This window comes from Limanda limanda, chromosome 8 (genome assembly GCF_963576545.1).
Source record: "Limanda limanda chromosome 8, fLimLim1.1, whole genome shotgun sequence".
NCBI classification, from domain to species: Eukaryota; Metazoa; Chordata; class Actinopteri; order Pleuronectiformes; family Pleuronectidae; genus Limanda; species Limanda limanda.
In genome coordinates, this window is record NC_083643.1 from 10022283 (window position 1) to 10034517 (window position 12235).

Consider the following 12235-nt stretch of genomic DNA (forward strand, 5'->3'; position numbering starts at 1 on the left):
TTCAAACGATCAGAATAACCAGTGCTCTGATTTCTACTGCCCCCTGCTGGGTGGATGTCTCAGGTTCCTAAAGAAAGTAGATATGGGCTTTAGAAAGATAGATAGATATAATGTATTGATCCCGAGGGAAATTTAGTACTTAAACTAGTCAATTAATTATAAATTCCTGATCATTACATTTAAAAACAAGAATAATTGTCATAATTACTATATTATTAATAACTGTAACTCCATCCCAAACTTCTTGTTGTGTTTTAGAGCAAAACTGTTTTATTGTTATTGCTGAAAGAACGTTTTATAAATTCAAAACATCACACAAAAAATACAAACAGAAAAAATACATGCACAAAAAATCATATTCGAATCCTCTTGTGTTTATGCCATGAATAAATAAATTTGATGCAAAAGAGAAAGAAGAAAACACTAATAAATCGGAATTTTTGTGAGTGGGAAAGGATTCACACCTATCCCGTATCCTCACATCCAAATCCATCTAAATACATGCATATAATTAATTAATTGAATCTATTTTAATAAATAAAATTGATTTTATATAATAATGTTTTATTTATCAATAAATTAATATTGATAAATATGCAATTATTCATTCAGCTTCGTAGCACATTTTTATTTATTTCTCTTTCTTACCAAGAATGTGATTCCTGTCAAGTTGTGAAAGTGCGGTTGTGGCTGTGTTGTGAGACAAAACATTCCAGCACATGCAACCTCATACGTTTACATTTGTATGAAGTAATCATGTGCAATGACATAAAAGTTTACACATAGATAAGTCTTAGTAAATCATTCATTTGACTCTGTGTGCCAAAGAGGAAATCAAGTGACTTTACTGTCAAGAGCACGCGGGGAAAATACAATTTGGGGGAATCCGAGAAGGAAATAAACTGGCTTCACTACAGGCTGGAATTACCATTGTTGCCTTGTCATGCATGTATTACACTTCCTTGTATATTTAGTTCTGTTTCAGCAAAAATTCAGGGAATGTAGACATGTTGGTAAATTTGCAACAATGATTGTTAAATGTTAATGTTAGCACATTGACTTCATGGTTATTTTTATTTATCTAATTTAAATGCAAAATTAGTTGTTTGAGTCTAAAAAGCTGATTCAGCCCAAGTGCATCCAGACATCTGGTATTATTTTTAGTTTCACCATTAAACCTCCACTCTAATGCTTTTTTCTTCTGATAAGATAATAAAGTGGTGAGTTGTTTCTAAACGGGCAGAGAACTGCGACACGAGCCCGCAGAAAGCAAAGCTGGCATCACTGGCACTGTTCTAATCTGTCCAACTCACTCAATCTGTCGGGGCTGATCGTCTGCAGGTCCATTTGAGTGTGAAGAGAAAGTGATAAGGGAGCCTGATAAGCTGGGCCTGTGTATCTGCTGAGAAAACACAATAGTCCTACTGATGGGGCATCGGACAGACACAGAATCCCAGCTGGCTGTGTTCATGGCCCATACTTTAGCTATCCTCCATCACTTCCCTGTTTTTCTATCTGATTGAATCAATCTTTTTCCTTTTTAATGATAAAGCAGCCTTAGCGTTTCTCTGGCTATAAGAGATAAATGCAATCATGGAGTGATATCGCGTGTAGTTTTGGGGAAAACAAAGGCGCCAATTGTTTCAACGGTGCAGCCTGTGGTGTAACAAACAGGGCAGAAGGCGTTCAGTTTATTTTCTTACAATTCATTGTCATCTTTCTAGACAGCTGTCTGTGCTGTCACATTATAATGCTGCCCTTGTGCAATGAAACAACTCACCAAAGAACCCAGACCCATGGATTAAATAACTCCTCTCAGGTGCACAAGGGTTTTTGTCTTCCTTCCCAGATCTCTTACAACTGGTTTGGGTGCATGTTTGCCAATGTGCCATCAGTGCCTGCTGCCATGTGCCCTCCAACCAAGTTTTGTCATTTCTCGTCACACTGGTTTAACTGTTTTCCCCACATTGGTTTGGTAAATTCTCCTCTTACTTGCAGCCAACCTTTGTGAACCATAAAGTTCACAGGCTCAGAGAATACATCACGCCGTATTGTGCATATTAAAGTCTCTGGATTTGAATCAAATGCATGGGGCTGACCTGATCTCTCACTGGTATGTAAAGCTGGGGTTTGCATCCACAAGGAAGTAGTGGGCTAGGAAAATCGAGCTCCGGTCAGTTTTGCGTCGCAGCTGCCCGATAAGTCCGAGCAATTTGCCTAACTGTTCACCAATCTTCGGTTGGGCATTTCAAACATGTTCCCATATCACAGCAGCACGCACATTATTCAAACCTGAAAGTGAAGCCAGATTTCAGAACTTCAATGTGCTTCTGTGCTTCTGATCTTTCCATGGAAACTAGCCTTACTTTCTATTTTAACCAATTTGTGCTTTATCAACGGTCAGGTACGATTACACAATATTATGGTAATAAAATGAATTGAAGCCAAATGAGGGTAAAGGTTAAATAATACAACATTATATTGAAAATGTTTTACCTTGTTTGTTTGTGACACCTAGCTTCACAGCTATGAAACATTATTTCCTTCTCACTGTCATAATGGAGGCGTTTAAAACATATACACCTACAATAGTAAAAAAACAATTATCGCAGTTTTGTTTAATCTCTTGAATTAAAAATACATTTGGATCACGACAAGTGCTGCTCGAGAGAATTGACAGCGTGATTGCTCGATGTGAAGTGTAACAACACAGTATCTAAACAATGGGTATTGATGGATACACACTTTAATTTGAATCCCGATTCCTGCCTGTTTTCCCTCGGCAATCAGGCGCTATTATCTCCAGTCGGCGACTCACCGTCTCTGTACAAAATCCTGTTTACTTTATCCAATAATCAACGGCATATGAAATTACAGCAAACTCCTCTAATCAGTGACGGTGTCGTGTCACAGAAAGAAAGGAATAAAAACATCAGCGTAAATATTTTAGTGCATAATATTTATAGATAAATACAACAGGGGCCAGGTGGGCCCCCAGATCTGATAGACCTCTGTTAAAAACACAGAGCTATGAGTGAACAAGGAATTTTTTAAAATTGCACCTCACTGAATCAGGAGTTGTACATAGATGTCGGACATTTAATTGGTCCCTCTTTGTAAATTGTGGCCCCTTCATAGACACATCCTAGGTCCGCCACTGAAATAAAACAAAACCTCATTATTATGGCTTGTGCAATGTAAAATCACTGTGTTCAGCTCCGGTCGTCACGGTGCTAGTTTGTGAAGCTGATGTGTGTCAGAGCAGAGTGACAGAATCCAGAGGCATGTGACAATGGGCAAATTTAGAAGCCAGCAGGACCGATAGCAGCAGAATGTGGTGTCAATCAACGGCAGGCTATGTAAAGAGGGGAAACCAAATCAAGATACCACAGTGAAGATTAGACCCAGATTTTCCAACACAGGTAACAGAAAGGACCTTTTCATTTTTGACACTGCTTTAATCTTGTTGGACCATCGAGATGAATGTGGTTCATCCAGAAAACTGCCTGGCAGCTAAGGCATGCACTGGCAAGAGATCAACAGTGTGGCATCTCACACAGTCATGATAAAAAAAAAACAGGAAAGATCAGCACTAGCTCTGAGTGCATGTGGCTGAGATCTGAGTCACACTGTGTCGACGGTTATTACTGATCAACTCTCGTAAAGAACAGTTGCTCTACATGTTCGGAGACTGGAGACAAAATGCGGACTTATACAGCGCAACCCAGAAATCGTCTTTTTCTTGAATTACAACATCAGACAGTCAAATAGTAGTAAATGGCTTTCATAAAGTAAAAAAGATCACAAGCTTTATTTATAATAAACATCAACAAACATGTTCACACTTTCTTTTCAGTTTAGTGAAAGCAAATGAACAGTAGAAAATATCTGACTTAGAGAGAAAGAAAAGCAAAGGAGCATCTGTCATGTTTCCTGTCAGTTCCTGACAGAGTCTTCATTCATCTGATTCTTCAGTAAATAGGTTTGAGCTTAGACTGCGAGCATGTATCATAAGCAAAGTTTTTTTTTTCAATAAGGCACAGTAACATCTCAGTGCATTGTCACAACGAAGGGGTTCATCTAAAGAATAAAAAAAGGCAAACATACAATAAACAAGAACGTGTAAACACTTCAAACACATCGTCGTTAGACACAATCAATTCAAACCATAATAAAACGTCACATTTTTACACACAACATCAAGTAAAACACATATTAATCACTTCTCTGACTCCCTCCATCCTCGGGCATTCCTTCCAAACTTGTAGACCAGTCTGCGTCCGTCTACTCGTTCTAAGATTTCTCTTTTGTAGTAATATCTGCAACACAGGACATACGGCACTGACTCTTATATCAAATTCAATAATTAATTTTTTACCGATCATCTGAACCATTAAAAAAAAGTCAACATTCAACCGACAGTTCAACTACTTTCTTATTTGTTATCTGACATTTCAAATGCTTGTAGCTGTCTGTCAGTCAGCTGTCTGTATGCCTTTACATGTACAGCCTGAGGAAAATTCAGCTTTAAACTGAACACTTAAATACAAAAGGGAAATCTAAGTGTATTGGTCTTAAGCTCATGGGGCAAGTGCATCTGTGGAGCATGTTCACTTAATTCTAGTGGCAAAAAAAAAGTTACTTCTCCACGGGCATGGTTAAAAAAAGAGGATGTATTAGGTTAATTTGGGCATAACATACATAAACCAAACAGAATTCCATCTCCCATTTTCCTATACCCCAGATGGATCCATTGCTGTTAAAATGGTTGATTTGCTTGGTCGTGAGAGACACAACTTTTCTGCAGAGGAAAAGGTTTCACTTTGTGGACGAGCTTGACAAGCACACTAAGCAGGTTGTGGACACGCCCATTCGGACGCATATTACTGTCTCAATAACTCTTCCTTGATTTATGGTTTTGGGCAACGTGCCAAGAATGCACACCCTACCGTGTTTTAATAGAAAGAAAACATGCGCTCAAGTGGATCTGAAATTTGAACAACGAGGGTGATGAACTGTAAATTAACTACTTAATGGCAAAGACATGATTTGCCAGAACATTGATGTTTTACGTGATATGCTTCTACAGATTTTAACCGTTTTCAGCTTTCACAATTCAAGGGACACATGCGCAAATTTCACTGGAGGGTCTATTACTTCAACTGACACTTCAAACCATTTTAGTGAATTAACTACAGGGGCCACTTCAGTTCATTTATGTGCTTAAACTGAATCTGAAACTCCCACTCAAAATCTCTAATGCTAACCATTAACATCTAAAGACATGTTTGTTTAGAAAGTTATTAGCTAATAACAGAAAAAGCACAAAAACGATAACTTGCATTAACAAGACATACAGGGCTGACATTATTTAAAGTAAATCAGAAGAAAGAAAATTGTTTGGTTGTCCTTTACTTCTGGTTTCTCTGTTTGGTGATCATCAGCATCAAGCTGTGAATCCTTCCGCTGCACTACAGTAAATAGAAAATCAGTTTTGTGGTCACAGTACCTGCAGGCGCTTCTAGTCGTTCCCACTGGTTTGCGATGCATTAAGATTAAACTCGTTAGATTCGTTAATTTGGAGGTAAAGCTGTGACTATTGCAGCAGCAGCTTCCGGGAAATTCTTCTGAGGAGAACGGCCATTTCGGTTCACTTGGGGAAGTAGTGAAACATTCACCGCTCCTAAATGGGTCCATTCGAGCTAATCAGTGGTTGGGAATGGTAAATGTGGGTTTTTAAGGGGTTGAGTTCAATGGTTTTAGATGTGTAACTCTCAATGAGCCCACCACTAAGTTCCTATTAAGTAAATTGAATGAGCAACAAATGCAGTTTACATTTGTTTCCCTCTTCACAGAACTTAGCCTTGTGTGAACGTAGGACGATGTGTTGAATGTTTGAATGTATTCAAAGCTGCCCTTGCTGGTAGAGAAAGTTTGCATGAACCTAGTTAAAGGATTAAATTGAAATGACCACATTGCCTTGTTCTGTGTGTGTGTGTGTACGACGGACACGCAGGTTTACCTCATTGCCCGACTTAGTTTCTCGTAGGTCATGCTGCTGTTATTCTTCTTCTTGCCCCACAGCTGCGCCACCGCCTCGGACTTCAGGAAGCGGAAGACGCCCTCCGTCCGATCCTCCCACTTGATCAGCCCTGGGTTTCGCTCTGGGCTCAGTAGAATGTCCCTGATGAACTCCCACAAGTGGGTTCCCCTTGGGTCTGTGGAGGGTCGGGCCGTAGGTTAAATAGTTGGCTTAAACATATATGTTCCAAAAAAAGAAATGTAATAAAAAAGAAGAATAATTATCTTACTTACTGTGTTTTCTGACCTGGTGGGGACGGCTGTAGGATCTTTTTATGTCTGCGAAACAGAAAGGACATCATTTTGAATGCTTATGTTGATTTGGCAAACTGTGACAGTTTGATTTCCGTTAATGCAATAGTCAGAATTTATGTTGGTCGTATTATTAGTTCCTTACCAGGACTAGAAGGGGTGGGAGAGGCGACCGGTGCGAGAGGGTGAATGATGGGATCGTAGATCTCTGAGTTAAAGGGTAAAAAAAAAAATTGAGGTAAAATTTGAAAAATAAACCACTTGCTACATGATGTGTTTCAAACTTAGCCTCTGTAATGAAGCAGATTTTTCTCGTACCTCCGGGTGGATAGCTGACATCTGGAAATGGACAGGGGAAATCTACTGTAAAAGGAAGAAAAACAAAGGTAAGATGAAGCAACATTTATATTAAATTCTTGTTTTTATTTGCTGATGTCTTAGAGAGTCTTACACTCTTGTTTGAGTTCCAGCTGTCCTAATTCCACATGGCACTGGGCTGTTTAGGGATGGGAAGAAATGTAAATTACTTTCATGTATCAAAACATTTAATTTAGCAGAATAATGTAATATTTAAAGATCAATTATTCACTACACTTCATCAACAATCTATGAACCAAGTCATTACATCAAACACTTAAAGCCTCTTTAGGGCCTTAAATGCATGTGAGTCATTCTGAGATTTCATGCAGCACTGTAAAAAAACAGATATGTCCATTTATAGGATATGTAGAAATTGTTACACAGCCCAACTGTGCCACAACATTTTACTATTTGAATTCTCATCTATTTCTCTTTCAGAAAAAGAAGAGACCTTGATTAAAATCTTGCATCTTGCGCTCTCGTCTCGCCTGGTTGTTTCTCACAATAACAAAACAGAAACACAAGACGGTTTTCAACCAGACGCAACAAGGCTACTCTAATCAACGTTTTGAAACTCTAACAATCCGTCTTACACAACACCATGACCTCAATTATTTTGTGGTAATTATAACCGCCAGTTCAACAATGTCAGCTGTATGAAAATGTCAGATACCGAGCTGGTTTTGTGCAGACAGTAATGATAACAGCATGGCGTTGTGGTTTGGTTTACCTCGGAAATTTTCCTCCACCTAGAGGTTAAACCTGTTGTACCTGGTCTCATGTTGCGCTGTTATGAAACGCCATCAAGTTCAGATGTGTAGTTGTCATTTCAGACATTTTTGTTCTTTTAATTTCCTCTAAGCCACATTTTTAATAGTTCACAAAAAGGGTGAAGCCTCAGGACTGTAGTTACTTTAATACCTCTCAAATTCCAATTTAAAAACAGGGGATGAGCTCACATCTCAGCTGGTGTCTCAGCTTCACACCCCCTCTGTGCTTTGCAAGAAGAACCACTCCAGCAAGAGCAAACAACAAATACATCATCCCCCTCGCTTTGAGCGCTCCTTCACCTCTCCCCCACCAGGCAGCGTGACCCCTGGCCGACTCTATGATCCCTTCTCGGCATCACTTCATCAACACTGCCCCACAACAAGCTCAAACCAGCTCCTCTTTTCATCTGGACCAATAATCTTCTTTTGTTTTGCCCTTTTAGTCCCCCCCCACTCCCTTCTCAGACATTCGGACGCACCGCTCCACTTGAGCTCTGTGAGGCTGTGGAAGAGAATGGTTCCCATGCTGCCAGCAGCACGGATGAAGTCCTGGTAGGTCAGGCTGCAGAGCTGATGGCCGTCCATGTCAAAGTTCTGGAAGGGAATGCTTGCGGCATCGATCTGGTGCATGTCCAAGATTTGTTGCAGCCACTCCCACACCTGGTACTTGCTCCAGAACTGAGGCTGGGACTCGTGAGACCACATGCGACTTGTAAAACCAGACATCACCATCGGCACTGGAGATAGACGACAGCAGTTAGCAATGTACGAACACACTGTAAAGATTGTACTTATCTACATCAGTGAATTAATCTAGCTTTAATGTAAATTTACATCTGATAAGGGAAACAGGAATTCCACCACCGAAGGTATTTGTCAATAATTAATCTGCAGAGCAGTTTACTGAAAGAGCTGCTGAGCTGCTTCTCAGTCGGGAATCTCTAATTCATGTCTTGCGTGAGCTAAGCTCTGGGCTCACCAGGTGAGCAATACATCAGTTGCTAATTGTTGAATGATTTTAATTTTCCATCGTTTCATAACCAGCGAGCGGGACTGATGAACTGAGAGCCAATTAGCATATTTTCTTGAGGCGTTCTTAGAAAAATGTTTCTGACAATTTAATTAACCGATTCATGTCACTGGAGAGTGTATGAGGCTCGGGAGTCTCACAGCAGGATTCATCATGTGTGTTTTGTGTGGGTCATATCCTCACCATCAGGGTACGAGCTAGTGGGGCTCCAAGGCGTGGTCAGCATGCTGTCCAGGGTGGTGGTTGGAGTAATGCTCATTGCAGCGTCTAAACTGTGATGTACCATGGCTGAGCGGCTGAGACAGAACAGGAGTCATAAAATTATCAAAATGAAACAGTAATCTTTACAGATTGAGGGCATCCAATCATAGAGCAAACAACCAAGGTGGAACATACAACCCTTCCAATGGTTAAATTGTGGTTTTTACTTTAAATATGATGAAAATATTCTCTTTAATTCAACTGGATGTTCCGGTCCATCAATGTTATTATCCTTTTCAAATCCAGCTCTTCTGGGGTAATTTTTGAAAATAGAAAATTGATATAGTATTGTTAATATTTGTTATTTTACTTTCAGCCACAGGAAATGCAACGTGTCATCACAATCAGCACTAAACATCATTTGCAAAGCAGCTGCTCAACGAATCGATTTTGTGTTATTACTCTTTTATTCCTGCTACCATGGTAACCACAGGACTGACCTGGCCTGAAAGCTTCAGGATTAGCCTTCATCGTAACACTGCATAAAACAAGTACTTCAGTGCATTGGATTTAGTGCTTTTCAGTGGTGAAGTTGAACATTGCAGTCAAATGAAAAACTCTTGTGTAACCCTCCCAAGTATGTAGGAGAAACTACACTGGTCTTTAGGTTATTTAGAAAAACTTTCCTCTCTAGACAAAGTGTGTAATGACTCATTTCAGGTGATTAATGAAAACATAACTTTGAATATAACAGTCTACTTTTGCAGATAAATCTCTCTGAATCATTTACACTGCACGTTTTAAACATTTATCTGGCTGCGTTTAAAAATTCACCAAAAGGCACTAAACAGTAACTAAGAACTCTACGCAGGTAGTAGAATGGTTTTTTGAGCTGTTTGAAATACAGATAAGTGAATAAGTTAAATCTTTAAAGAAGGTTCATTTGTTCTGACACAGTCTAAAACATACATTTACATCTGTTTCCATCAGCTCTGGAATCATATCTGTTTTGAGCTGCAATGCTTTTAGTACATTAAATGCTCAAACTGACCTGAAGTTATAATATTTTCTACACACGTTTACACTCAATGTTCACACAAGTGCTTCTTTGTGAGCTGTTTTGAATGTGCAGAGGCTGCACCCCCACTCATGCTGCACGCCTACAGTTATTACTCAGAATTTCGCTCTAAACACATAAAGATAAAGATTTGCTTCAGACCCTGCAGCGTCTAACATATTTGCATCTCGAAACAGATACAGCCTGTCAGAATTTAATCTCTGCACTGAGTTGTCCAATCGGAGATGGAGAAGTGTTACACACACATAACAGCTGAGTCATATTTGACACTGTCTGGTTTTATTTGGAACTAGCTTTGGATTCTGAATGTTTTAGACATGAGACAAAACATCTTTTGTTTTTTTACAAACTGCAAACATAAAGATTGAGATTAATTATGATTAAGATACATTTTATTATCCCACACACATGCACAGACATGCACAGGCACACTCATGCAAGGGGAAATTTAACCTCTGCTTTTAACCCATCTGATGCAGGACACACAGAGCAGTGGGCAGCCGTGTACAGTGCCCGGGGAGCAGATGTTGGGGGAGTAAGGTGCCTTGCTCAGGGGCACTAGACAGGGTAGGGAGAATCCTCTTAGATTTTTGGACAGATCAATCCAGGTTTCGTCTTTTTGTTGTTTCTCCGTGGAGTCGAACCAGAGACAAACCAGAGACCTTTTCTGCCCATAGTCCAAGTTTCTGCCACTAGTCCATAAATAAATGACTGCTCGAAATTCTACAACCTGAATTATAGGTTTTGTTTCATATATTGTATTATTCTGCTGTTCACACTATCCCTGCCTCTTTCAAACAATTCAAATAAATACATTCTGTCTAAAATTACCCAAAACTGTCCTCTGACATCTTAATCAAGGCTGACTTCATCATCTCATAATCAAACTAAAAGGGCAACCTGACAAGAGACATCTGATCCATATATCAGCACAGTGAAAGCAAATCTTTACACAGTGATCCTGACTTCACCTACTTCCCAGGAAAGCCTGGTCACACCTTTGTGTTGGGTTATTAACAAAATTACACCAAGCCTTGTCGCAGATTTAAGAAGTACATACTGTGCTGCCAGATCAATATACAGGGCATTTAATCTCCTTTAATCTCCTCACCTGACAAATAAATTTTAAAACAAAGTATTTTCGCCCCCGGACAGGTGACACATGCTCTCATTCCAAAGCAGATCATCTGCCAAGTCTGCTTAAACACCTTATCTTGTGTTAACCCTCGACGTTGTTTACTTCTACAGAACAGGTATCAACAAGGTAGCGAGTAATTTCTGTCAATACAACAATCACGGAGCAGTGCTGCAGGAAAGGAGATGAAGGCGTAGTCACAGTTAGTGATCGATATTCTCTTAGCTGAGTCATGGTGGAAGAAAAAAAACCCCACTGCTGCATATGGGTTTGATGACATGAGGACATAATCGATATTTAAGCACCGAGTCAACTCACCAGAAGACGGATGGTTTCTTTTCTGGCCTTATGATATCATTGAACTTGTTCTGTTTAGATTCTCTTGATTATTACTTTTTCTATTTGAATTTACTCTTTCACTGCATGCATTGCTTTTAAAACAAACCTATTATCAAATATTATGTTGATGCCTCAGCAAATGCAACCGAGTTGTAGGTGATGTGAAAGCATTGAAAAAAATGCATGTGTACAGGAGGAGATTTTGAAGTAAACACACATTGTGCATAGTATTGAAGGACAACGTTATATTTTTTTTATCGAATCTGATATTCTCAGTGAGTGTGAGCAAATGTCCGATGCTGCTCACTACAATGGTCCACATGTGTATTCTTTACTTCTATAATTGAAGGTTGTTGCAAGAACAAGATAGCCCGAGGCCTGAACCCACCTGAAGAGAAACAAATCCTGAATCTTTCATGATGTGAGAAAAAAGTTGCTCCACATTTTACAGAATGTCCACATCTGCCCAAGTTATCAGAATTTAAAAAATGACATGGCATTGAGCGTACCTTGTTTCTGAAAAGCTGTTTTCCCAGCATCAATATAACAGCCTACCAGAGCAGTAGAGTGATGTCCAACCAGGCCTGACAGAGGTCTCACGTAGATCCGCTCTCAGCTGAACAGAGATCAATGCCGTGTGTGGAGATTCCAACACTCTACAGGACCCGTGTTTACAGTGAGATGAGACGAGTCCTTCTGCTGCCCAAACATTTGAATTAACAGAGGTATGCAGGCGCACTAGGTGCTGCCCCGCCACAATGGCTTTTTTATCCTCCTAACTTCCTTATCATGCTCCAATTGGCTACCTGCTCGGGCTCATATCAGGTGAGTATTTGCATGATGCAACACCCACACACCGAGACACAAAAAACACACACACAACTTTTATGTCCCCGACTGGCACCGTTCCCTCGCACTCTTTCAGAAAGGCGCACGCTTGCGAGGAGCCGTATTCACCAGGCACGGATCCAAACACACTCACAGGCCCA

The 12235-nt window shown here is 39.9% G+C and overlaps 1 protein-coding gene across 3 annotated transcripts; it reads right to left on the reverse strand.

Annotated features, from left to right (window-relative positions):
- Positions 1-3788: 3788 nt before the first annotated feature.
- On the reverse strand, positions 3789-11965 carry ehf (ets homologous factor). 3 transcript variants are annotated; one of them, XM_061076706.1, is made up of 9 exons: positions 11802-11965; positions 8677-8789; positions 7943-8200; positions 6785-6829; positions 6652-6696; positions 6479-6541; positions 6316-6360; positions 6023-6218; positions 3789-4319 (listed from the first exon to the last, which is right to left on the reverse strand). In XM_061076706.1, exons 2-9 carry the CDS (start codon positions 8777-8779, stop codon positions 4220-4222), a joined length of 855 nt encoding a protein of 284 aa, XP_060932689.1. In that variant the 5' UTR covers positions 8780-8789; positions 11802-11965; the 3' UTR covers positions 3789-4219. The 3 variants fall into 3 exon arrangements, with proteins under 3 accessions (XP_060932689.1, XP_060932688.1, XP_060932690.1); XM_061076705.1 differs by having other exon boundaries at positions 11756-11965; XM_061076707.1 differs by having other exon boundaries at positions 4251-4319; positions 6312-6360; positions 11756-11965.
- Positions 11966-12235: the final 270 nt, after the last annotated feature.